At 30.8% G+C, this 26963-nt stretch overlaps 1 protein-coding gene and 1 non-coding gene across 2 annotated transcripts; one reads left to right on the plus strand and one right to left on the minus strand.

Annotated features, from left to right (window-relative positions):
- Window positions 1–816: 816 nt before the first annotated feature.
- LOC138936257 (calcium uptake protein 3, mitochondrial-like) lies at window positions 817–26470 on the minus strand. Its single transcript, XM_070301520.1, has 12 exons — window positions 26261–26470; window positions 9251–9392; window positions 8651–8761; window positions 6447–6494; window positions 5458–5540; window positions 4771–4833; window positions 4082–4177; window positions 3261–3389; window positions 2608–2831; window positions 2221–2378; window positions 1898–2055; window positions 817–1695 (listed from the first exon to the last, which is right to left on the minus strand). The coding sequence occupies exons 1-12, from the start codon at window positions 26468–26470 to the stop codon at window positions 1627–1629; spliced, it is 1491 nt and encodes a 496-aa protein (XP_070157621.1). The 3' UTR covers window positions 817–1626.
- Window positions 14965–15037, plus strand: Trnar-ccu (transfer RNA arginine (anticodon CCU)). Its single transcript has one exon. It is a non-coding gene; the product is annotated as a tRNA-Arg (tRNA).
- Window positions 26471–26963: the final 493 nt, after the last annotated feature.

Below are 26963 nucleotides of genomic sequence, written 5' to 3' on the forward strand. Positions count from 1 at the left end.
AAAACACTGTGTTAAATTATTAATGGCAGTTAATAATAATTAGAGATTTATTAACCATTTAATAATTAAATAATTCATTAATCTTTATATATATATATATATATATACATATATAGATAGAGTCATTAAGTTAACATGCGACAATGAATCTTGTGCAATTGTATGTCTCGCGATAATTTGAAATAGTTGGGAAGCTGAATTCTTAGACAGCAATTACACAATTCGTCGTTCTGAAATTAGCGGGCTTTGTGCAGAATCTCCGTGCGTAACGAAGTGTTCTGATACCGCATCCGGAATCTACAAAGTGGCACGCCTTTTTTCGTCGGCTTGAGAGTATATCTCACAAAAGCATACCGACACAATCGGTGCGATGACTGATAACGTATATAATTACAAGCAGTCGACAGTACAAACAAAGTCGGATTGTGTGTGGGATGTACTGTATTTTATGACTCGAGAGCAAGGGCACGATGCGATATCAACTAATTTTATCTTTACGATGTAATTGTCTCTGTAATCCCGACTATATTTAACTTGGCTTATAATATTCCGATGAAATTGAAAACTGTAGAATTTGATGAAGATTGCTATCAAAAGGCAAATAATAGATCTATCTTTAATGATATTCGTGCTAAAACATTTAAGTGGTTATTCAAGGCTAACTATGCTAGTTTTTCAGTAACTGCTTCTTTATTATTTTCACTTTAATAACAGAATTTATAACATGTGCATGATTTATATAATGCTTAAATGTTTTAACTTGTGGCAATGGATTTGCACAGAATACATATCTCAGAAATCGTTTATATTACTGAAATTCAAACTACACAAAAATAACTGTTTTAATATTTAAAGAAATAATAGCTACGATAATTTAATATTAAAAATTTAGAATTGTTACGAATTAAAGTACAAGAGAATTAAAAAAAAATTTACCTTATAATCTGATTTATATACTAACTTTAAATATAATCATTGAGATATTTGATGATCAATTTTATAAGAAATAGTAAACAATCAGAAATTTATTACAATAGTAATATATTTCTGATTTTGTACCAAGAAAAACAATGGTTTCGGATTTGTTATAAAATATATATATAAAATATATAAGTACAAATATTGCACGAATTCTAAGTAACCCATAAATATAGAGAACGACTTCGCTGATCGCTGAAAATCTTTTGTGCGAGGCAAATAGTTCTAAAGAGACATTTTTTACCATGAGGTTACACAATAATATAAGAAGATGTAACAAGACTAAAATATTTAATATTAAAGGCATCGTAAAAAGATAATTTCTACCTCTAATATCTTCTTGCTGATTTTTATTATCAGCAAGATAATAATTTTTGATACTTATTATTAATAACAACGCAAAAGAATACTTTCAGTTTTCTATCACTTAATAATAATTGCTCATACAAATAATTAGCATTAATATTATTATAGATTCAAATATGCGTAAAAGATTTCTCTTATTATTAAAATAAATATCAGTATGAAGATAGGCAATTATAAGATAATCCGGTAATAATCAATTATTATACACATACGAGGTTTATATAACATCGTTGTTTTTATCGTCATATCATATTTTTTTTATGTTGCATCTCTGATTTTTCTTTAGGGCGCTTTCATCTCTTGTTTTACGCAAAATTTAAATGCCTCCCAACCCTCGTTACGTTGTTGAGACTATAACAAATCGAGTTATTTCGTATTAGTAATTATATTTTCTAAATTGTCCGAAAATATATATCTGGTGCCTGAGAAACGGCAACCATTCGTACAGTTTTGTTCTTGTACAGCAAGCATTTGATTTCAAAAGTTTATTACATATATTTATGTAGGAAATTATAAGCTTTAAAACTATCCGTGTAAATCCGCAGTTCCTTACCTTAAAGCCTCTTTGCAATCGATCTTTCATAATTGCTATAAACTCTTTGTAGGAGAGTTGGCCATCTCCGTCCACATCAAACAGCGCGAAAACTGTATCAATTATATGAGTTGAAAGCATCGACCCCGTACATATTTTTACGGCCCGTTGAAATTCATCTAAAGCAAGATTATATTTAAAAAATGTTTCAAAATATTTACATTTAAAAAATATTAATCTGTGTTTAATTTAATATAAATAAATATTTTCAATATAATGTGTATCTCGCAATAAGTATTTTCAATTTCTTGTAATTGCTTTTGATATTTGAATTAATTTCTTACCTTTGGATATAGGATGATCGGCTAATGTGTACATTCGCATCGCTATAGAAAAATCATCTAGATTGTTCAAAAACTGATAAAAGCGACGGAATTCCTCGAATGTGATACCAATATGCAAGTCCGCTCGATCCAACATTTTGTCCAAGTATTTATCGTACCTGTGCATATTTAATTATTTAATTTATTTTATATAATTTTTTAATTAAAAACTACAATGACAGTCAAAATATTTAAATGGAAAAAATATTTCGAATAGCGCTTAGCTTGATTTAAAAAAAAATGTATAACATATACGAGATATTTGTATATAATAAAAATATTCTCTTTACATCTTTAAAATAAATTTTTAAAATAAAGGTTTAAAATTTTTACAATTATTCAATTTACTCGTCAGGTTCGAGATATGTATATCGTAATAAAATTTTAGCAAAATCCAATTCGTTAATCGTGTCGTGTCCCTTGCTAAATTCATGAAATTCCAGTTCTAATATTTCATGCTGCAAATTCTCCATGAAGCGTTTGAAATCTTCGTATCTCAATTCATTTGTACCATCTTTTCCAAAGAAATGTATCATCAATGTAGTATCCACAGCATGACGTCGCTGTAAACCCTATATTGTATAACATAAATACTGATTTTCATGTGTTCACGAAGAAACTTTTACTAATTTAAATATAAAGATTACTGTTTCTAATAAATTTCTTTTCTTTTATCGAATTAAAATGTTCATTAAACTGTAATAATTCTTTAATTTGCAAATGTACTCAAATAAAAAATTTTAAAATATGATTCTATAATTTAAATTGAATACACTGTCTTTTTTAATAATTAAAAAGTGTGAATTATTATAAAACATTTAAACAAAATTAAAAAAAATTTAATCAACGTATTTATAAGCGAACTATTTTAAGTTGATTATATTTTCCAGTCTCGATTAATGAATTCTGTTATTAATCTTTTTTGTCTCTCTCTTTTATTTATTTTATATTATTTTATCTTTCATCACGTATAAAGATAAATCATATCACGATGATGATACCTGATCGTCGTCAATAAATTGGCCTTGAATCTCTTCCGGTGTTTTCTGACGTTCCTGTAATTGTTCTAATTCCTCTTTGGTTTCGCCTCCATGACGACCCCTCCACGCGTGACTAAATATCTTTTCCATCTGTATCGAAGATAAAGATATGACATTGTGCTATCGCGAAAGAAGACGCGATGTTATTTAAATATATTTTTTTCTTAATGAACATATATGCTTATAATAGGATACACAGGCAAAATGCGAGACAGCAATGATTCAGCATCCAGAGTTAGCGCATCTGAAATATGTGGCAAATAATGTTAGTGCAGCGATTATTAATATGTTAGGATACATATAGGCTGGTAAGTTGCATATTAATATATTCAATGCGAATATCGACAAGATTTGAGACAGATCGTGATCATATTGACATTTGATTACATTCAATCAATGTGCACAAAGATTATTATTTGTGTATATATTCCTAGAAATATATTACTTATATTCTATATTATATCAATTATGTTAGTAATAATATAATCGATTATTAAATAAATTAATAACCCAAATGCAATTCGTTCAATTTTATGATTAATTGTAGAACATGTCATTTTTCTTTCCATTGCAATCCTGTTTATATAAACATTATAAAATTCTTCAATTGTTAAAGAATAAAAATATAAAATATTTAAAAAATCTTAAAAAAATGTAATATATAAAATGATAAAAGATCATTGCATAGAAAAATGCCTACAATTAAATATTAATTATTATATACATTAATTTTTTAAATACATAACAGATATTCATTTACAGCTTATCGTTTGTTGACTTACATAAGAATTTGAGATAATTTCGTTTGATTTAGTCGGGACAGTTTCGCGAAGCTTTGCCTTGCATGGATTCTCTTCGTCGGGAGCAATGGCACGTAACTAATTTTCCAAATAAATAAAAAAAGCATTAGTTTAAAAAAATAAAATAATGCTAATTATAAAATAAAATGTAATAAAATAAAAATATTAATAAGAAAAATAATTAATCAGAATTATATCAAGAACATTTGTACAATAAAAAATAATAAATTATAAAAAATTAGTAATAGTAAATAATAAAAATTAATAATAAACAATATTGTACGTTTATAAACATGGTTATTTATAGTGCGATACGACATTTTTTCTAAAAATTTATCTGGAATATAATGGATCGCAAAAATTAGTGCTGAAAAATAATTATAAATGCTGAAAAACGATTATTTTAGAATCGATACATATAAAGTATTCTGAAAAAAAATCAATCAATACTTGCATTGCAATTATAAAATACACATTTTATTTTTATAAATTTAAAACATTTTTGCGCGGAATAAATCACATGGTAAATGAAATAGCGAGTTATAATTGTAAGACAATTTTATAATTAAAAGAGCTTTAATGATTTTTCCGTTGTATCGATTTTCTAACAATCGGTCAATCAATTAACTCTTGACACCGTCCTGATTGAAGAAACATTGATTAAAACTCACTGCACGTTTCGTCAGCTCGTCGAGTTTTCGTTCCTTCAAGCTGCCACCGAGTAAACGACGAATCTATGAGAATGATAAAAATTATTTTATACAAATCGATAATTAGTATAAAGTTGCTTAGTGGTTGAAGTTCTTCCTTGTTAGTAGATCATAAGTGTTTCTTCTGGTTAGTCCAAACTGGAAATAAGCCTTTAATCAGTGAAGATTTACGTTTGTATTTTTGAGAATGAAAATTTCCGAGCATTTGAAGAGATAGAAATCTTCCTCTCCTCTAACATTACAACTCTACAAGTTTACTATCCGAAATGTAGATTGTTAAATAAAACTTTGAATATAAATAGCATTAGAATATTAAATAAACAATGTCATCACAAAATATTTATTCAGAATATTTATCAGGATATAATACGCATTGTTATGGTTAAATAATTTTATCTTCTTATTTATCGAAAATATATAAATCTTATACAAAATAATAATTTAATAATTTCCAAAGGAAATTTTTCTTCATTAAGCTGCTACCAAAATTGTGCAAACTGTAGCAATTTCAAGCTTTATTTTGCAAGGTGGAATAAAAAAAAAAAAATAAATAAATAAATAAATAAACACGTCTTCACTAACAACTGTATAGTGTTTCTACAACAGCAATCACTAAAAACATACACGTATGTGATACGACTATCTTACCACGAGAAACTCAGTTTTATCGACTCTTTCATTTCCATCGGTGTCAAACATGTTGAAGGCGATTTGGAAACCAGTTTTCGGCTCTACAACGAGATCGATTATCACGGTAAACTTATAGCAATATATTGAGATGCTCAATATTAATAAAGCAATTTTGTAGCGCGTGATATTTATATAAAATACAACTTGAAATTTTCTTCTGTGGGAAAAAAAACAAAACAAAAAAAAAAAAAAAAAAAAAAACACCAGGTTTATGTGCAAGTTTCGATATAAAATATTCGAGATAATCTGTATTGCATCTTTAGTTTATTTATAAATTTTTGGACTAATTTTCAAAACAAAATATCGATGCGTCATCTTTTGGATTATAAAATTGAGCGAAAATAAAAGAATTAAATTTTTACATGCAATTATAATAATGCGATATTCTTCATTTAATTCCACATAAAAATCATTTTGATAAAATTTTATTTTAAACATTATATATAGCCACATAAATATATAAAATTTAATTTTAAAAAGTTAAAAAAAGAATATCGCATATTCAATTACATTTTCGCTAAAAGCAAACAAATTCCATATTAATTAAAAAATTCGTGAAAAAAAAAAAAAAAGAAAATAGGAGGACATCCCGTATACTTTGCACAAATTCTAAAAACTTTTATAAAGAAACGCATTTATATGTAAAAAGCATATATAAATATTGTTAGCATTTAATGGGTTCTATTAAAATAGTTGTATAATCACAATATTTGTATCAAGGTACCAAGCAAATCGAACGTTCTGCGGATTACAATTTTCCGAGTAAGTGGATAACACGTGAATAAAATGAGAAAATACGAGACATCTTATTGTTCGATTTTTCTTTTATAATATTGTGGTTTATTGTATCCAAAAGCGTAATCGTTGCGTTTCATTTGAGCGTCTTGTGCATTTAAATCATACAATAATTTGACTCGTATAAATATATTTGTCAACAAAAAACTTACTCGTTAGGATAGACAGAAGAAACAGGTATTCCGTGTAAGAAATGATTCCTGAAAGTAGAAATGTAAGCAATTTTAAATTGCGAAGTAATTTAATAAGTTCTTAAAAAATTGTATCAATTGTATTTAAAATATGTAATCGTATATTTTTTATATGCATTTGTTATCATTTTTACGTTGATAAATTAATGATATCGAATTTTAATATCGAATTAAATATTTTTTCCGTAACAAATAAATTTAGGCGACATCGTACGCGATTTTATCTCTATGCCTTGTAAATTCTCTCCTAATTTCTTCGAACTCGTCCTTAATTTTCTTGCTAATCATCGTTTAAGTGTAACGCGATTTATACAGATCTGGAATAGTAAACGTATTTATGATATCTAGAGTCGAATACAAGACGCTAGAAACATCAGACACGCCTCACATGATTCCAGATATTTTTGAGAAAGCTATCGCCTTCGGGAAGGATCAATAATTTAGAATTTAATAGCAAAAGCGAGATCCGTGAACGCACTTTAAATTCTGATCTTAAATAAATATTCCCTCGCGGCGCGGTTTTAGCTTTCTCGCATATGTATTATAACAAAAGGGCTACTTTACAGATCATAGCCACCTCGTAAAATCTCTTGGCGGTTCTGAAAGCGAAGAAATTTAACGGCCGAAAGAGAATTAAGAAAACAGCGGTCGGTCGACAAATCCGCTGCTGATAACGTCCTATGCACGTAAATCTGTTATTTCGTTTCTGTTTACGTTCCATAAATATTTGTCATTAGAAATATTTGTGGAATTAGTAATACGGAGCAAGACAACATATAATAATATAATTATTTAAATATATTAGTGATACTTATTTCCGTTTTTATATTTAATATATATATATATATATATTTTTTTTTTTATATATATCAAATAATACATAAATCTTAATTTTTTAATATTTGTTTTATAAATTTTAGTTCTTAAGATTTATGGTTATATAAATTTTATTTTCTTATTAATTATTTTTAATAAAAATGCATCGTAAACATCGTTATATGTTTTATATCGATTATTAAAACATATTTTATATAATTATACATTTTCTCTCTCTCTCTCTCTCTCGTTTTATGACTTCTGTAAAGACAGACTTATAAAATTATTTAATGAAAAAGTTAAGTAACCAATTATAGTGTGTCTCTAGAATAAATATTTCAAACATTCTATGAGTATTCCTCGAGTTATTCATCTTGAGTGTTGAAAAATATAAAAAATTATGACTTACGATACATTCGTGCAGCATCGCGATGATTCTATCCCGAAACGATCGGTGAATCATTCATCAACTATGATAAATGATTAAAGAATGCTCCGATACAACGTTAACGCGATGCGATGCCGCGGCGGCATTCGATAGGCTTGCAATTTCCTTAAGTTGCCCTTAATTATAACGGCCCTGCGAACGTACGCAAGCATCTTTAAAAACGATCCACGGACTCGTTTATCTGCGTTCGTGGAATTCATACTCCTCACATGCATGCGTAAAAAGAGAAAGAGAAAAAAATAAGAGAGAAAAGAAAGTAGAGCGTGTCGGTTCACATACGAAGGCAGGGGAACTCGTTATTATTAAAGGGAGGTGTGAAACTGTCTGTGTCGCCTTCATCGGTCCGTTCGCTGATTATTTGCATTTCCATTAGCGCGACAAACGTGCAATGCACGCATAAAAAGCACGCGGAAACGCATTAAACTAATGATACGGTCCTGCCGGCAGGACGAGCGTTGCGTGGGTGGCGAGAACTTACTTATCGAGCAAGTACCCGCCGCTATAAATACAGGTTGCGAGCGCGATCACGTCGATCGCAATCGATAGCTAAGCGTATTTATCCACGCGTCTCGTCGAATTGCATACCTTGGTAGAAAGCTCCCAGGTGCGAACGGTGGCACCTCATGCTTGCAGATTTATCGAATCTTATAGCCGTGAAGTCTCGTAGAATTACAGGGGCTTTATTTATTGATGCGATACGAGTAGAAAATAATATTCTCATACTTACACAACTCTTGATTTAAATAAAAATAAACATATCTGATAAATATATTAATAATTTTTCGAGCAAATGAATTAAAAAGAAATATGACGAATTGCATAGGTACTTCAGATATTTCCATTTTTACACGCGATTATTATTCGATTTCATTTTCACAAATAAATATTTTTATCCATTTACCTTTATCTCGTAAATTTCGGAACATGTGCGGGCTTCCATGATGTAGCGAAGAAGTCGAGTTTCTCATCACTTCAAGTTCCTGATCGGTCAATATGCGTCTCTTTAACCTCGCTAAAAATATCATTAGGAATGCTTATACTGTGTCGAGAAACGTTTATTGAACATAGTGATTGAACAGCGGTATCTTAATATGAATTTGTTCCAGAGAGCGTATATCAAAGAAGTGCTACAAATTTTCAGGAGTGATGCAAGTGTTTGCCAACACATAATCAAAACATTGTTTTACAGTTCGAGTAAAGTAAAATAAATTGACGACGCCAAGAATAAATAAATAAAAAACTTAAAAAATTTTCTTTGTAAAAAAAAAAAGAAGTTATTTCTCCCAAAATATACTAAAAATGTATTAAAATAGCGAGAAATATGATATATACAAATTATTTGAAAATTCTTTTCTCTATTAATTTTCTCATTTGTCATTTCGTGTCGTTAAAATTAAAATGATGAAATTCTATTTCATAATTCATCGTTAAAATCGATCACTTAAAGAATTTTAATTGCAAAAGTTAAAACGTGTATTTAAATGTAATGCGTATGACGTACGTCGAGGTTCGGCATCAATGACACTGTCAAGAAAGTCCTGTGGAGTCATGTATAATTGGCCATCGTAAGCCACTGATGCGAACTTTATGAATCTTCTTTCCCTCGTTGTCAACTTTACCGCTTTATAAAAGTCATCCTCTCTCTGCAATAACAAATGATGCAATGCTTTTTTAACACACTCAAAGAACAAATAGAAAGATGTATAATAAAAACTTGAAAGATTTTGAGGCAAAAATTTAAATTATCATGTATGATAAATATTTTACAATACATTCTTAAAAAAAAGGGAAGAAGAAGAAGAAAAAAAGAAGAAAAAAGAAGAAAAAAAAGAAGAAGAAAAAGAAGAAAAAAAAGAGGAAAAAGAAAAAAAACCGTTTTAACGTTTCTAAATAATTTCCAAGATTTGATTTAAACAATAATATTGCATAGTTTATACTTTTATATATTATAATTTGAACTATTTCTAGCTTTTATTACTTTTTTTCTCCGATAATCATTAATCAAGACATTTCAATGAACATGATAACGCGTATGCAAATTTCTTCTCGCATGCATGGTATACATGTATTAAATATGAGAAATCCGAACACATAAATTCACGCTGAATTTTTTCCCCCATTCATACTCGCTGCGATCTTTCTTTATTTAGACAGACGAACAGACCAAGTTCACAGTTATATGCTGTAACAGTGGTGATCCATCATCTTCCCTAATTACGTGATATTTATGTAAGATTTTTAAACTGTTTTATATAATAGAAATTTACAATAAAATTTTAAACATAATCAGATACATTCAACGATAAATATTCAATATTAATTTCATAATTCCAGATAAATTTTGTGTTATATTATTTAAAAATAAAGTTATCTATTGTATTATGTATTATCTTTTTAGGAATCCTTGTATCAGTTTGAAAATATGATTAGGTTCACGGTAGAGTCGTAATTTCCAATGTCAAGGAGATTATCTAATCACGAGCGGTGGCAACGGACAGTATACGATGCGGATTCTATCTAAACCATTTTCTATCTAAAGTACGTTGCACATTATGAGAACGGTTAAGACGTAAGTAATCTGCGTATAGTAATTTATTTAGTTAGATTTAACGTACGAGATATATGTATATATTTCTATTTATTTTACTTTAAATACGATTTATCAAATTTATCGCTTTCAACGATTTTATATATCGTTGTAATCGGTATTCAATCGTTGGTTTGACCATCTTTAGTGACATGTTTTCGTGAAAACATTTTAATTATGAAAATTATGAAAACATTTTCATTTCAATTTTATTCAAACGTATATTTAACTATTTCTTAAAAACTGACTCATTATAATTTTGCTATCAATCTTGGCGGTGAACTTGACACTTTAAATTACCGATTACAAAAATTAAATTACTTTTATATTGGTAAATTTAAATTTTTTATCGTTAGATATTATATTATAAATAAAAAAAAATATATATTACACATTTTTAAAATTTTCTTCTGCATTTTACAAAACTCATTAACTCTTGCATTTTTATACACACGCAGAAAGGCAAGATAATAAACATTGACATAATCAGCGTAAAGGAAAAGAAAATATTCCAAGTTATATCCTGTTTAAGATTAAAGGAACGATGTTTTGTTTTAAATCAACAGAGATTGGCTAATGATAGCGCGTAATACTCTCCGTAGATAGAACTATATACCGTGAAATATGACTGAAAAACGTACACGAAAATTGCATGTGGCGAACAAAACTTCGACTGCGCGTTCGTCGAGAGAATGCAATTCGAGTCGTGCCACCCCGGTGGACGGTGGTGTCGCACTGTCTATAATTTAAAGAGAGATTAAATTACAAATGAGCTTCCACGGGTGCCTATCTTGTTTTAATAAACGATTAAGAATGACAGGATGAACAGCGAAAAGAGAGAGAGTAGCTCGCTCGGCTGGAGCTTCTCGAATTTCCATTTCCCGGCGCTTCTTTCTGTTGGCTCCTCATCGTCGTGGGTGCTCGCACACCCACTTTGTCAATAAAATTTTTTATTCTTGTGAATCTTACTCGTTTCAGACAAATTTACGCGGTTTCAGAATATTGTAGATGTATCTTCCCAAAGGATTCGGAAAAAAAAAAAAAAAAAAAAAAAAAATAAAAAAAACAAGTTCCATCGAATGAAACGAACACAGATCTTGCTGTAATCTAATAAAAATATAGATAATATCTATTTATAAATTTCTATCATCCCCTCAATTTAAATGTAGGTGATACACATTGGATGAAATTGCACAGTACGAATCCATGACGAGAAACTAGTGCATTTTTAGTCAACAATATTTTTTATAACAGCAAATCTCGAATCATTCATCCGAGATGATCATCGAAAGAATGTACCTTTACTTGGCTGCGCATATAGCTTACATATATACATTGCACGCATAATATATATTATCATGTAAGTTGTAGTTAACGATATGCTGTCGCGAGGCTGGCTTAACGACGTTAATTTGCGATCTCGTCCGACCAAATTGAATCGTTCAACCCAGGAAGCATCACATCACGGGGAACTCATTGCCGTTGTGCACCAAGAAGCCATCGGAGCTGCCTCGCCTCTCATCGGTTTAAATTATCGTTACATTCGCGAGGTGGCCGGCTATCTCGTGCCTGTATACCAGATATTGTGCGTATTGTGCGTTTTATTTATTCGCAAATAATGGCGCATTGTAAACCGGTGTAGCAGCTCGCGAGCTTCCGTATTAAGATGATCTCTTAAACGACGGATATATTCTTATCGTTCGTATTTTCGGTCAACCGTTGCCAATTCAAATGTTTAGATCCGTTATAAATTCTCGATATCTTAGCGTCAAGCAGGAAGTAAAGTAAACTGACAGATGTGCAAATGGAATTTTTAATAAAAAAATAAAAAGAATGTTAAAAGAACGTTAAGACATCGAGAAAAGATTTATTGTTGAACTTGAGATAATTTTTTTGACGTTTATCGCAAAGAAATATTTGTGCAATCTAATTATTATTTATGTTCTTTTTGAATTTTTAAAAATACATTACACGATTTTACATTTTCCTTCTCTCTTAGTGATTTTTACAAACATTTGGAAATATCTCACGACTACCTAAGAATCACGTATCCTCGGCAAGTTATGTTTATCATTCGATGCATTTTAATAAGTGCCATTGTAACCAGATATTCCTTCGCGTGGATCAGGTGTCCTTTCGCGAAGTTGCTTCTATAAATAAATCGTGTTTTTCATTGCGATAAAAAAAAAAAAAAAACTATAATGGTTTGCATTTATAATAATGCTTCTCATGCGTTGACCGAAATAAGAAAAGTTCTGCAAGTCTCCTTAAAAATAGCTCGGCAAATTGCGTTGCTTAGAATTAATTAATAATGCAAATGATTAAATAAATTATTTTAGAACAACAACGATTATAATAGAAGATAATGTAACTTTTATAATATAGATAGCTCTACTTTTTTAGTAATATTGTATATATATATATTAATCTTCTTCAAGATACCATCTTTTCCGGACACGTGTCATGAAACATTTAAGAAATGATCGACGAGTAATCGAACAATTTTACGGTCCTTTATTTTGCAGTTTCGCAAAATCTACTTGAAACAGTGACGGGACAAAAATCATTGTTTACGCGAGCGAGGATGTTTCCATGACCATAAATCAATTCTTTCTCTCCTTTATAGACCTAATACATGAGACCGGAAATTTATGGGGTACCACGTGCCGTTAGGCTTAATCTTCTCGAGAAGATTCGAGAAACACATCATTTTACCACCTACTCGCTCCTTCAAATTAATATATGATGGAATAACAAAATAAATTTTGTTATTCAAAGAGAAGGCAGGAAACTGTCACGTGTCTGTACTTTGAGAAAGAACGTTAAAATTTCGAAGAATTTTATTTGTTAATTATAACTATGTAGAGAACTTTAAACAATTCTGTTGTTCCAAAATTATCTTTTCTGAATTTTTTTCAAGAAAATATATTTATATTCTTATCGAATCTTATCAAAGAATCCCGTTTTTATTTTATGCATTTGTAAATATTTATTTAGTATCATATTTATTAATATTCATGTCATTTAATCTCGCCGATTAGATTCTTTCTCGCTAGATTAAATAGAGATAAGCAAAAGATGATAGTAAATTCCGCGACATCCCATTACATCTCGTCGCTCGTTATTCTTGTACAATATATCCTAAAATAAATAATTTCACAAAGATTACAACTCTCGGCCAGTTAATCGGTGTGGCGTTAATACATCCGAGGCCATTATCGATGTCCGAGCAATACTTGGCAAATGTATTTTTTCCCCGATGATGACCACTCGTCTTTCTGGCACGGAAATAAGAGAGCAGAAAGTAATCGCGTTGATTTAAGTTAAATCGCGCTCGATCAATATTCCGAACAGGTGACGTCCTTCCTTATATTTATCTCATCGTGATGCGAAGGTAGGTAACGTCTGTTGGGATACGTCTTCGCGATACGTCTACCCAGGATCTCGCTGGGCGTTAGGTTGGCATGTTAGCGGTGTCGTGGGTAATGACAGACGCGGTGAACATTATGCTAAGTGCGAGAGATCCAGGTTCTTTTCGTCCTCTTGGATCTTTTTGCCATCTCTTTCTCTCTCTTTTTTTTTATTTCTTTCCCTTTTCAACGAGCACGACGGTGATTAAGGTTCTTTCCATCTAAGGTTCGCGAAACAGCCCGTCGAACCCTCTTTCCCTTTACCAATTTCTCACCTCCGAGGATCTCTCCTTTTCACACTCCTCTTTCACCCCTGTCGCTACTTATAGTTTTCAATAAAGAAGCACGGGACTCGACATATCGTAGAAATAATTTCCTCGAAATCGTTTCGCCTCGTTCCCGACTTAAATTGATAGCAACACCGATAGGCATCGACGTCGAGAACTCGCGCGCGAAAACAGGCGCCGGCTGCCGATTTTTCTGTAGATGGGTGTTAAACGGAGGCGTCAGCTTGCGAGAGAAGAAAAGGCGGTAGACCTTGAAGTGTTACGCTTTTTCTCCGCTCGATTCTATATACGGCGAGCAGACCGATACGCGAGATAAAGTAAGACGATTTTACGATATCAACAGCATCTAGATTTAAAATGATCTAAGAATTATAAAAAAAAATTTATCTCTGTATAAAATAATAATAAAAATTTCCAGAAGTTATTATGGATTTGTGATGAAAAGATTTGATCAGATTTATTTTCATTTGCTTGTATAATATTAAGAATTTATCAATTTATTCAAAATTTATTGCATTCGCATACATAATATAATAATTGAAAATAACTTCAGTATTCACACAAACGCATTTATATACACGTGTAAAATCAATATTGTCACGGAAACCTATCTAAACGTGTTTACATCATATCGAAAAGTATGTCTCTCTTTCTCTCTCATAAAATTCAAAAATTCAAGTTTTATATTTTTTAAATAGATATTTTAAAAATATTTTTTCATAGAATATTATATATATTTATATATTGTAATAAAAGTAACTAAAGAGTAATAATATTCTTTGATTCTTAATTGATACGAATTTAAAAAAAAAAAAAAAAAAAAAAAAAACTAGACAAGATCTGCAAATAATATCCCATTCTCTTTACGATCAATTCTATTCATTACTAAATGTTATCATTGTGAATCGCGTGCTAAGGGTTGAATATAAGCGCCCCTGTGGCCTAATGGATAAGGCATCGGTCTCCTAAACCGGGGATTGTGGGTTCGAGTCCCACCAGGGGTAAAGATTAATTTTTTTTTTTATATCCAATCATCCTTAAATCAAGAATGTTCCATTAATAACACTAATATCTTCCGTTGTTTCATTTGTAAAATGTTATGTGTACTAAACACCGTAGGAGAACAAAATTTAAATTAATTTATCATTATATTTATTATTAAAAAAAAAAAAAAAAAAAAAAAGGGGGGGGGACATATATGTCTACATGTGTAATTTATAAAATTTTATAAAAATTTTTCTTAAGTAATAAATTAAAATATGCATTCTCGTATAATGGGACAAAGCAAAATATTAGTTTATCGCACACAGAACAATCTGTCAAAAAGAGTTTAAAAATGAAACTAAGATTATTTCAAAGATTAGAAAAATCTAATGCGTTATAGGACTATATAGTGTCAATCGAAATCCGATAAGACGCTTGTCTCCCTTTTGATGGACGTGAATCGATTTCCGTGTATCTTTCGTATATCTGTCGCAAGGATTCGAGGAAGAGAGAGTCCATTTAACATGATGAACATCTATCTAATGATCGCGGTTTATCGCTTTCGCTCGAAATATTTAAATCAAATAGCCGCGTAAACCGTAGGACCGGGGTGGTCCGAATAATTCTAATGCGAAGAACATCCTGCTCGGGTTAATCGGTCACGAAAACATTTTTGAAGGGTTGTTCGTGGACTTGACTTTCGGCCTCGCGATAAAATCGATCCTTCCAATTCACAGAAGAGGGTAGTAGTTATATTATCGGTTCTGAAGAGATCTCAATGTCCGAAGAGACTTGTAGCGGTCTACTCTATTGGATATTCGATGAAGATCGGTAGGAATTTCCCTTCCTCTATAATATATGCCATGTCTATCTCTAAATTTAATATGTTTCTTGTTTAAATAAAATTAGGAAATGTATCTAAGAAATATATCTCGTGTTTAATTCGAATAATGATATACCAACATTTATCTATATAATTTTATAAACCGTAACTGTTCTTCTAATATCATTTCAGAAGAAAAATTTATTTATTTAATATTTATAAAAAAAATAACAAAAAAGAATATATGTTTTTATATGTCTACGTGTGTATGCAATTTATAAAATTTTTTTCAAATATACAAATATATAATAAATATATAAGTTTACTCTCTTTTCAAATTCTGTTACAAGGATATAATAAATACAATAAATATAATATTATATATATATATATAATAAATATAATATTATATTATATAATAAATATATAAGTTTATTCTTTAAATTCTGTTACATTATTCAAGGATAACGGGAAACATAGAATAATCTTTCCATTTTCTTCATCCTTGTTTTACCATCGCGTAAATTATCGCTTATATTATTCCTATGCAAATCGCGCGGACACGTCCTAGTTTTGTCGCGTTTGGCACTGATACACGAGGGAATTATCGTTCGTCCCTCGTTTATCTCTGACGCGCGTTTATCGCAATCGTTTTCTCTATTTCCGGAATCATGTTAAGGCGCTACCCGCGTCGATAGCGGAGAGATCGCTCGTCTCTCTCTCTCTCTCATCTGCACGAGAGAGATTGCGCGTCGAATCTCCGATCCGACACGGAGGCACGCCGGAGAAAATAAACGGCACGGTCTCGAATCTCGTGCGAATAACGCGATAACGATTGCCGGGTTCGCGCGATACCACAAGAGGAAGGTGGGTCACGTGATTTGTGATCGTGCGAGAGAGGATCCCGTCTCGTAGGGTAGAGACGTCGTTGGGACCGCCAGTTATGGTGTTGCATCCTGTGTGTGCACTAGTGTGTGCATTCGATGCAGTCAGATCCGTATCTGCGTACAGGCTATGTACTACAAGTCTGGTTGTGCCAAGCGGATTGGACACACCATCGATTTTTTTTTTTTAAGGGAAATAAACCCGTTTCTTGTCCTAGGGAGGGACATTTTCGCCGGCAATTCGGCAAGTCCTATCCTTCCTCCCAAGCATTAAAACGTCAAACGCGTATTCGATATTATGAAAATATAAAATAATTAATAGCATATGAAACGTTATGGGAAGAATTTCTATTTAAATCTGACAAAAAATTCTTAATAAAATATTAAATCTTAATAGAAATCATATTTACTGTTCTTTAAATATTAATTATATCTTATAATATATATATATCAAATTAAAACTAAAATTGCAAGAGTTCTTTTAAAATGAAGTTTTTTTTTTTTCATTTAAAATTATAAACAAGAAAGTTTGTTATCATTAAACTTTTATTTATAAAATTTTAATTTAAAGATGTATAAAAATGGATAAATACAAATATAAATAAAAAACTAAGAGAAAATAAAAATAACAATTTATATCCAAGTCGTTTATGTTTATGCAAATTATATATTTCTAAATTATCGTATTATAATATAATATGAGATTCAATATATAATTATATCTTTTATGATATAAATAAATATTTTAAGTATTTTTTTTTTCGATATACTGTAAAGTTTATAAAATTTTCAGAAAGGTGTGTGTTATCTCGTATTGCGAGTGTAGAAAAATTTTACCATCATCCGGGAGCGTTGCCAGGTTGCGTGTTACGTGCAAACTACCCTGAAATTATCGCGCTGCGCTCTATGATTAACCGATTCGGCATTTTTCTCGTTGCCGAGTGTTTCGCCCACGTCCCTTTTGAACCTTTCAACCAGGTCTTAACCGCCCATGCTCAAGATGATTGACAGTAAACGAATTATCGGTTTCTCTTACGAAATATATGAATACGATAAAGGCTGAAGGAATTTATTTCCTTCCCATATCGTTAATTTCTTTCGTCTTTCTCGATATAGAATATAATTAAACAATAGTAAAAAAAGATCGTAATGGAGCATATAATTGGGACACTGCGTATAAAATATAACTGGAAGAATTTATAATTTTTATTAATACCGCGAAGCGTAAAATTCTAAATCTTTTACAATCTGTTTGATAAATTGTAAAGAAATATTACGTTGCAAATATTGAGAACGAAATTAAGATTTGAAAATTTTATCTGCGATATCAAATTATAATAATAGGAAATATATTCATTCGCGTCAAACTCATTCGTTGATACGAGATTTGCATAACACAAATATTGACAGCGGAGATTTTACAAAATCTATGATTATCTTAACAGGCCCTCTTTTCATACATAATCCTAAAACGAGGCCCTCAACGATCGCCAAAATTATTATTTATTACTTGCTGTACCGCGCACTTAGCGAACGTCGTACATATGTGTAAATAAAAAATGATAAAAAAAAAAAAAAAATGAACGGGAGAAGAGGGAGATTCTCGCCTGGCCGGCGGCGGTTCTTAAATCATAATCCCCTCAAAATATTCAATTACACCGGCCATTGTTTAGCCGTTGATGCATAGCGCGGTAACACGCGACGTGCACCGGCTCCACCTTTGCACGCATCCGCTTACGTGGGATACAAAGCACGTGTGATAGTCGTCGATGTGTGTATGTGTCTATGTGTGTGTGTGTGTGTGCGTGATGCACGGGATATATCCACACTCGATGGAATATCGCCCGCGCTGCTATTGGTCCATTAGCCAAATAATGAGTACCTGACGCGCCACGTCCCACGCGCTAACGCTAATTTCACGGTTGTTTAGGAAGCGTTAATTAATTTAGACAAATCACCGTGCACGTTCATTAGCATTAATTCATCGCCACGATGATGGTCGAGACGTGGGTTACGTTGTAAGCGTGCGATTCGACGACGAGACCCGATATGCGGTAGGTATCGATGTATCGCAAGGAGATAGCAGCCTGCCACGTGACAAGACAATAGCATATTTCGTTTATATATTTTGTATATTGTTTATCGCAGCTAAATATCAATCACAGTATAAAATTTTATATATATATATATATAGAAAAAAAAAAAGTTTTTAAAAATTTCTAAAAGTTCAAGAAATGTAGAAGTAAAATATAATTATTTTTTCTTTAATTTTGAAAATTCTTTTATTTATTAAATTTTCGCATACTAAATATTTATATTTTTTTGAAATTTTATAGCGTTTAAAATATAATATCGAATTCGCACATCTAGAAGAATATAGTACATATACATGTATTTAAACTTTAGAGATAATTATATAGAATGTTTTAAAAAAATATCAAAATTTGTAAAGAGTTATTTCTAATTTTAAATAATATTGTGCCAGACACTTTGATAGATATCTAGAATTAACGGTTATTGAAAGTATCACGGTCAATATTATTTACTATCTCCAAGAATTCGTAATTTTCTATGCTATTATCTCAACCATAAAATGCTTTATATGTTCGCAATGGCAGGCGTCCAAAAGGTCGGTCAACACTATTATTATTACAGGATATAAGCTAAGTGCAATTATAGCGCAGTTAATCTCAGCTTAAAGATTTATAATATATCTGAATAGTATGAAAAATATATATATATACAAACTTAAACACATTTCTTGTTATAGTATCCAAATTATTATATAAGAGTAATTAAAAATTGAAATATAATAAAATATATAACGACGAATTTATTAATATTCTAAAATTTTATATAATGCAAAGAGTGAGATTAATAAATAAGATAAGATAAAAAAAAGATAAAAAAAGATAAAAAATAAGATAAAAAAAGATAAAAGATAAAAAAAAGATAAAAAATAAGATAAAAAAGGTAGAAAAAGAAAAAAAAGAGCGCTGTTTCTGCACATAAGTTGAATGTATGTATTTTTCGCAGACATATCTCTCTGTATACGTCTCAATTGAAAATGTCTTTGATTAACGCGATGCTGCAGGTAGCTTGACGCGCGATGTGCGCGAATTGATTGTAAAGGTGAAAAACGATCGAACATATAAAGTCCATTCGCGCCCACACGTCGACGTCTACCCACGCGACTGATACTATCATGCTAATCAGACCACATTCGCGTGTCACCGTGTCGGCGTCCTTATTCCATACCTTATCGCCAGATTATCATTTAGTATCGCATTGTGCACGCTCGAAGCGCGATAGCGAAATGTTTTAACCGAACTGTTCGCAACGAGTGAACTTGTAAAAGTGCAAAAATTTAATTTCCATTCGCAAACTCCGAACAATCATATCAGAAAGAAGAATCAACGGAGTGGGCGTTGATTAAACCAAAAAAGAGAATATAAATAATCGACAATTAATTATAATTTTTTTTTTTTCAAATTATACATATAAAATTACAGTGTGTATACTAATTCTGAATTAAATTTTAATTCTCTAAAAAAAAAAAAAAATCAAAAAAAAAAATTCGTAAAAATTAGATTTATAAGCAATTTTCACATCCCTATAAAAATTTTATTCATCTCATAAACATAATCTATATTTTTCTCTAGACGATGTTATGACTGAAAGCTCTCCACATTAATTATCCTTCCTGCTCTCGACTTCCCCTCAAGGGATCGACAAGCTGAATAGTATCGGATAGCATCGTATTGGACGCAACATGTGCACACACGTGCGAGTCCTGACGATCTTTCGAGGTCCTTAATCGTGTAGTGTCGAAACTCCGATCTGATTTATCGTTTATCGCCGATAATACCTGTACACCGAAGGTGTACGCCGCCGATCGATCACTCCTTTCGCATTGGAATTATTCGAGGTACATGAACGACGGTGTTGCCGAGCATGTCAGAAGGAAGAAGGATTGCATAAATATGTACATAAACATTGATATGAATAACGGCGCGTAACTTTTACAGAGTAATCTGAAAAATGAGTGCGTAATGGATGCTTATAAGGCAAAGATGAATCGCTCATATAAACGCATGCATTAATTTATTTTAAAAGAACGATATTAATATTTTGGAAATTTATTTGTACCTTTAGAATAAAAAAATCGGCACACTTTCAATAGCGAATAATAAATTTAAATACTCATATTTTATGCTTAATGTTAAATTTCATTATTAATTTCTTTTATCTTGAATTTTTTTAAAACATAGATTACTTTTAAATTATTTAAAAAAAAATGAATAAATTAAAAAAGTGGCGGTAATCTCTTTAAATGTATCTCGTAAGTCAAATCATATAATTCACGGTTTTTCAAAGAATAAAGCATACATTATTTATATTCTAATAAATGAGTCCGATGATCCAATTAGTGTAAGGTGCATCGATCATAAAATGGTTGATCCAATTACGGATTAATATTCGAACATGTAAATTATTTTCATTAGAAAAGAAGAAAAAAATTTCTGATCGGACTCATGTCCTCTGATCTTCCCACACATATGTCCTGCAGAAGTCCCCCCTATAATGAATCTTAATCCAAAAGGACTCGTGGATATTGTCGATAGGTGCATCTTGATGGAAGGTAATAGGTAGAAGGTTCGGGTCCATTAGTTACCGCAAACCGATCGTCAAACAAGCCCCTGCATACGTAATGCGCGGTGATAACGTCGTGCACATATCTCATAATAATGCGTGATGTACCGAGCGACTATATTTTCTTCGCTTTTCGTACCCGATAGAGAGCTTCTATTTCCCGATAGAAAATTTTAATAATTCTCTTTGACCTATGTACGTACGTTAAATTTCACTATGCGAAATGTGCGTTTCGGTTAATCGTTGTTTTAATTTTTCAACATAATCGAAAAAATACTTTATTAAATACATTTTACTCTTTTCGACGTATCATTTTTAAATTTATGCTCCTGTTATTAATACATTATAAGATTCGATAATATTAATATAGAAATTTAAGAACATAAATATAAAATTTAGAATAGAACAATAATCGCGATTGATTATTTAATGGCTATTTTTAATTCAAATTTAACTAACAATAAATAAATATTGTATTTAGTAAATTTAAAAAATTTTACGCACTAAAAAATATAAACAAATGCAACGCTTAACGTACTCATATTAATATCTTGCTCCCCTATTTCGTATGATACTTCACATGCTTAACAAATATACGATGATACAGTATATATATCCGCATTTCTAACGCCAATCTTCTTTTTACAATTTACATTGCACCAGCCTACGCACTTGAATAAGGTAACAGAAACGATGGGCATATCGTATTCGAAGCTTATTTCTGCTTAGATCAACCGGTTTCGTAAATATATAATGTGGGGTATAGCCAGTGTACTTTATCACTACGTACATATACATTTATGTACACATGATTGCGCGTTAATAAAATACGTAAGTAGCAATGATGGTATACTCTATAAATGTCTTTGATAAATCATAGCGATATAATAAATCAGACTGTCCGGCAAATTAAAATTTGATTGAAAAATGATCATTTAATAGATATTGCTTTAACTTGCTATAAATTCTGTCACGAATTATTTCGCTCAATAAGAAATGTGTAATTAGTATTTCAGGCATTCTTTCTTTCTTTTATAAAATTTTTCATCCTATAATTTAATTTGAAGAAATGTAAAACCGCAAAAATCATGAATCAGATATTAAATTATTTTTTGCTACAAATAAATAATATAAATTTGTTTCTACAATTAAATTGAACTAATACGAAACCGTATTGGTAGAAAAAAAAAAAAAAAAAAAAAAAAAAAAAATATATCGAGTTTACTTGCAGTTAAAAATCATTATTATTTTATTTATAAAAATTATTTAATTTGTGTGAAATAATGTTGTAAATATTGAATTATATATCGATATCATTTAGATGAAATTAATTCAATTTACCGTTATATCTACGTGATTTTCATGTATCGTTACTTGTTATAAGTTTCGATGACTTTAAGTTTTAATGACTTTATATCGCAATGTGATTGGTTGCGAGAAATAATTTAAATATCTCGCATAAATTGTGCGCGAACAATTCACGTAACAAGATACTCTAGCGGTCTTGTGGACGCGGCCTATTCTCGCCGAATTCTTGGCAGCGATGCGGTCAAAGAATATCTTTGAGATTCTCGTACAAGTTAGCGAGATGACGGGACACGTTTGAGTATGTCATAAACTTGATTGTCGGACGCGCGTACCGCGAAAGTGTATCCGTGATGCGTGAACATTTATTACGTTTCGTATTCTTGAATAAAAAAAAAAAAAATAAAAAAAAAATCTCTATATATCGCAATTTCTTAATTAGATTAAAAAGAAACGAGCCGCAAACGAGATGAGGAATTGTTTAAAACATTATAAATTATTATTTAATATTAATCTTATTTTTCAAAAATATATTCATTAATTTTTATAATTATATTGTATTTTTTTTTTTACATTTCTAATTTATAATATTTTTAAGACCATAACGATGTATCCGATAATAACATTACGAGATTTGAATTCAATTTTAATCTTATCAAATTATACATTAATCAATTAAAAAATAATATTTAATATCTATACCCTATATTAAATTAAATTAAAAAAAAAAAAAAAAAAAAAAAAAAAAAAAAAAAAATCATATTTTATAAAAAGTTATTTGCATGCTAATCGTCCTAGTATTAATTGCAAACGCGTTAAACTTTTGAAAAATATATACCGTCATATTGCCTCATGAATAATATAAAGCTGCCAAAAATATTCGATCCAACTTTCCCATGATTCTCATGGGATAATTGATGGATGCATGTGCTACGAGGTGTGGAAAGGAAGCAGTTTAGAGCATACATACATACATCGCATCCTCAGATTAGGGTGTTTCGTAGTAAAGGATCGTGTGCATCTGCATTTGCGGACGCAGCTTGTAGATACAAACCGTGCCGCAAAATGTCAGTCATTTATCTGTCTCGTTTTATAAGGCAAAGGATGTCCCTATAGAAAAAATGCATCCGGCATGTTCTCGAAAATCGTCGTATGATCGATGAAACGCGTATGTTAACGTCTAAACTTACTAGTATAAATGATACAGTGATTAAGAGATTTCCCGTTGAAAAACGTTTCAAAGTATTAACGGTAATCCGTGATTGAAGGCTCGACATTAGAGGCTGTGATGCGCCACATTTTTAAGATTAATTAAAAGTTGGAAAAAGTAATACGAACTGAGCAATAAATAATTATTAAAATTTTATATTAAGATTATTAAATTAATAGGAATCAGTAAATATTATTTAGAGTGATTCTTTATTATTTATAAATTATTTATAAATTAATATTTCATATATATATATAAATATTTTAATTAATTTTAAATTATTCAATTTATGTCTAATTATACTATAAGAATTATTAAAAATTATCGCAAGTAAATATATATATATATATATATATATATATATAATAGGATTAATTTAATAATATATTATAATTTATTAGACGCGAGATAGAAATTATTGTTTAATTATTGCCTGAGATGCTGGTTATTTAATTCTTAATTCACTTCTCGAGAAACACATTATTAGAGATATACGATAAATATCTTTATCATTTACATAAAAATTTAAAGCACTTTACTTAAATATATATAGTTTTCTTTTAACGAGAGACTGTGTAAAAAGGAGTTATCTAAACGTAATTTCATGGCATAATCTTCTACGTCTACAGTCGACTTTTTGGGAGAATCCCGAAATTCTCAGACCGTAATAGAGACGTTGAAATATCAGGCCCGGTTAAACCGTAGTCATATCGACTGTATGATCGTCGGGAGGGCGTGGCGCCGGTACACTCGAAGATCGTTTGACACAAAAGCTGATCCGCTTCCTCCGGGCCATGTTATTAACTTAACATACCTATACGTTCGGTCTCTTACGATCGAAGATCGACCGAGATCAATCGCGAGCACCTTCATCGCCGACGCGCCCAAAACTCCTTTTAAAACACGCCGAAAAATCTGCTCTCTCTCTCTCTCTTTCTCTCTCTCTCTCTCTTATTTTATTCGCCTGCGGACGAATTCGCTATCATCAACGATGTCGAGGAATATTTTAAATAATTTAAAAATATATACAAGATATTAGTGCCAACATTTTGATAAAAGAAAAATGAGAGGAAGAGAGAGAGATTCAGAATTAATATATATAATAAATATATTTTTTTATTAAAAATATCTACACACACACACACACACGCATGTTAAGATTGAGGTTTAAAAAATTTGTATTTTTTTAAACTTTAATCTTAATATTTGCATTATTTGTTTTTCAATTCTTAGCCGGAGTACTATACGAAGATAAATACGAGTCACGAAAAAAATTCGTTTTACTATATTTATGTCATTCTATGTATATAAATGTAATCGCGCAATACAATTTTGAAATAATCGTTTGCAAATATTCCAATATATGTATTGTTTGAATATAATCAGTATATTTTCAGAAATATTTCGTCATTAAAAAAAAAAAAAAAAAAAAAAAAAAAATGGATATGAAAAAATTAATTTGGTTTAATAAAAAATTTCATTGGACTGAAAATGCTGTATTAATTTCATTCCCTGCGCAAGTTTTATTCGCGAGTTAACATTGTAGCAGTACAGAGAGAGAGAGAGAGAGAGAGAGAGAGAGAGAGAATATTTCATTTCAAAATGTTCTTAAAATAACTATTTTTTCAATTATTTTATTGAAAGATAAAGTTAAATGGAACTTCTTATACTTGATTTTAAGATAGATTAATGTATATACGTTTTTTGCATTTGATAAAAAAAAGAAAAAAATATATATATAGATCTATTATTAATTATTACAATTATTGCTACAATAATTTGTCATTTTATTTTCAATAAAAAACAGATGATATTAAATACTTTTAATTGTAAATGAATAAAATACACAATACTATAATTAAGTATAGTAATAAAATTATCTATATATTCTTTAATAAATAAAGAGAGAGAAAGTAAATATTTATTATAAATCTGCCGAATTTGAATGGCTACAATGAATTAAATGCTTATTAAGTACCGCTCTCGTTTACTACGTGCCGTTCATTCGCGCGCACGTGGGCGTCCAGCTATCCAGCTTGTCCAGTCCACGTGACTGTCACACGACACGCCATTCAACTTCGCGCCACTGTTTAGGCGCGAAGTTGAGCACGAAGATTGTCGTAACGTCGTTACCGACAGAGTCGATTGCACGTGTGACGGATAAGTTCTACATTTATATTTATATCAATCACATACGTTGACTTACGTCTTAGATTTATGTTTACGATTTCTATCGACAACTCAACGACGATCTCAATGCTCAGGCCCATTACTGCGTGACGATGACGTGAGATTTTAGACGAGCCCGGCTAGTCTGCAGCGTAATATGTATACGTCTATACATATATATATATGTATATGTGCATACCTTGCGAGCTTTCATGGCGTGCACCACTCTCGGTCGTAGACACTGCTGCGCTAACAGGAACGTGACAGAAGCGATGACCAGCAGCTCGGCACCTTTCCGGAATCTCTTGAAGTCATTGTCAACAGGCCGCGTCGCGTACACTCGCGTGATATCGCGAAAATATCGCGCGTACGACGAAGCCCGTCGCGACACCCGGACTACCGTCGCCATTTTCAATATGACGAGTGGCGCGTGCGCGTGCTCTCGTGACGTCAGAGCTTCCCCTACCAACCTACCTCCCGCTACCAGCTACGGCCAGTGCTGCTGTGCGGAAATTTTTGCGCCTGGAAATGCCTAGATTTAATCTTCTTTTTAATCTTTTTCTTTTTTTTCTAATTAAATTTATGAGATGAGATACTTGGCACGGTACTTCCCGCCAGGGAGTTTAATTATAATTTTTCACAGGAAAATCGTTTCATAATTTCTTACGTTTGGTATATAATTCTTTTAAGATTAATATGCATTTTTTTTTTTTATCATGGTACATGCATTGCGCCGTATCAATGCGAAGCTCCTAACGTCATTTCACAGTTGGTAACAAAACGTCGACATCGTGAACGCGGGGCAAATTTAAATCGCGACACATTTAATTAATTAATAAGACATATACATAATTAGAATGATATTGTAATTTTTAATTATATAATTTATTAAAACCTTCGTT

The sequence above is a fragment of the Polyergus mexicanus genome, unplaced genomic scaffold (assembly GCF_030449975.1).
Source record: "Polyergus mexicanus isolate NDT 795.1 unplaced genomic scaffold, iyPolMexi1.0 SCAF_9, whole genome shotgun sequence".
Taxonomy (NCBI): Eukaryota; Metazoa; Arthropoda; class Insecta; order Hymenoptera; family Formicidae; genus Polyergus; species Polyergus mexicanus.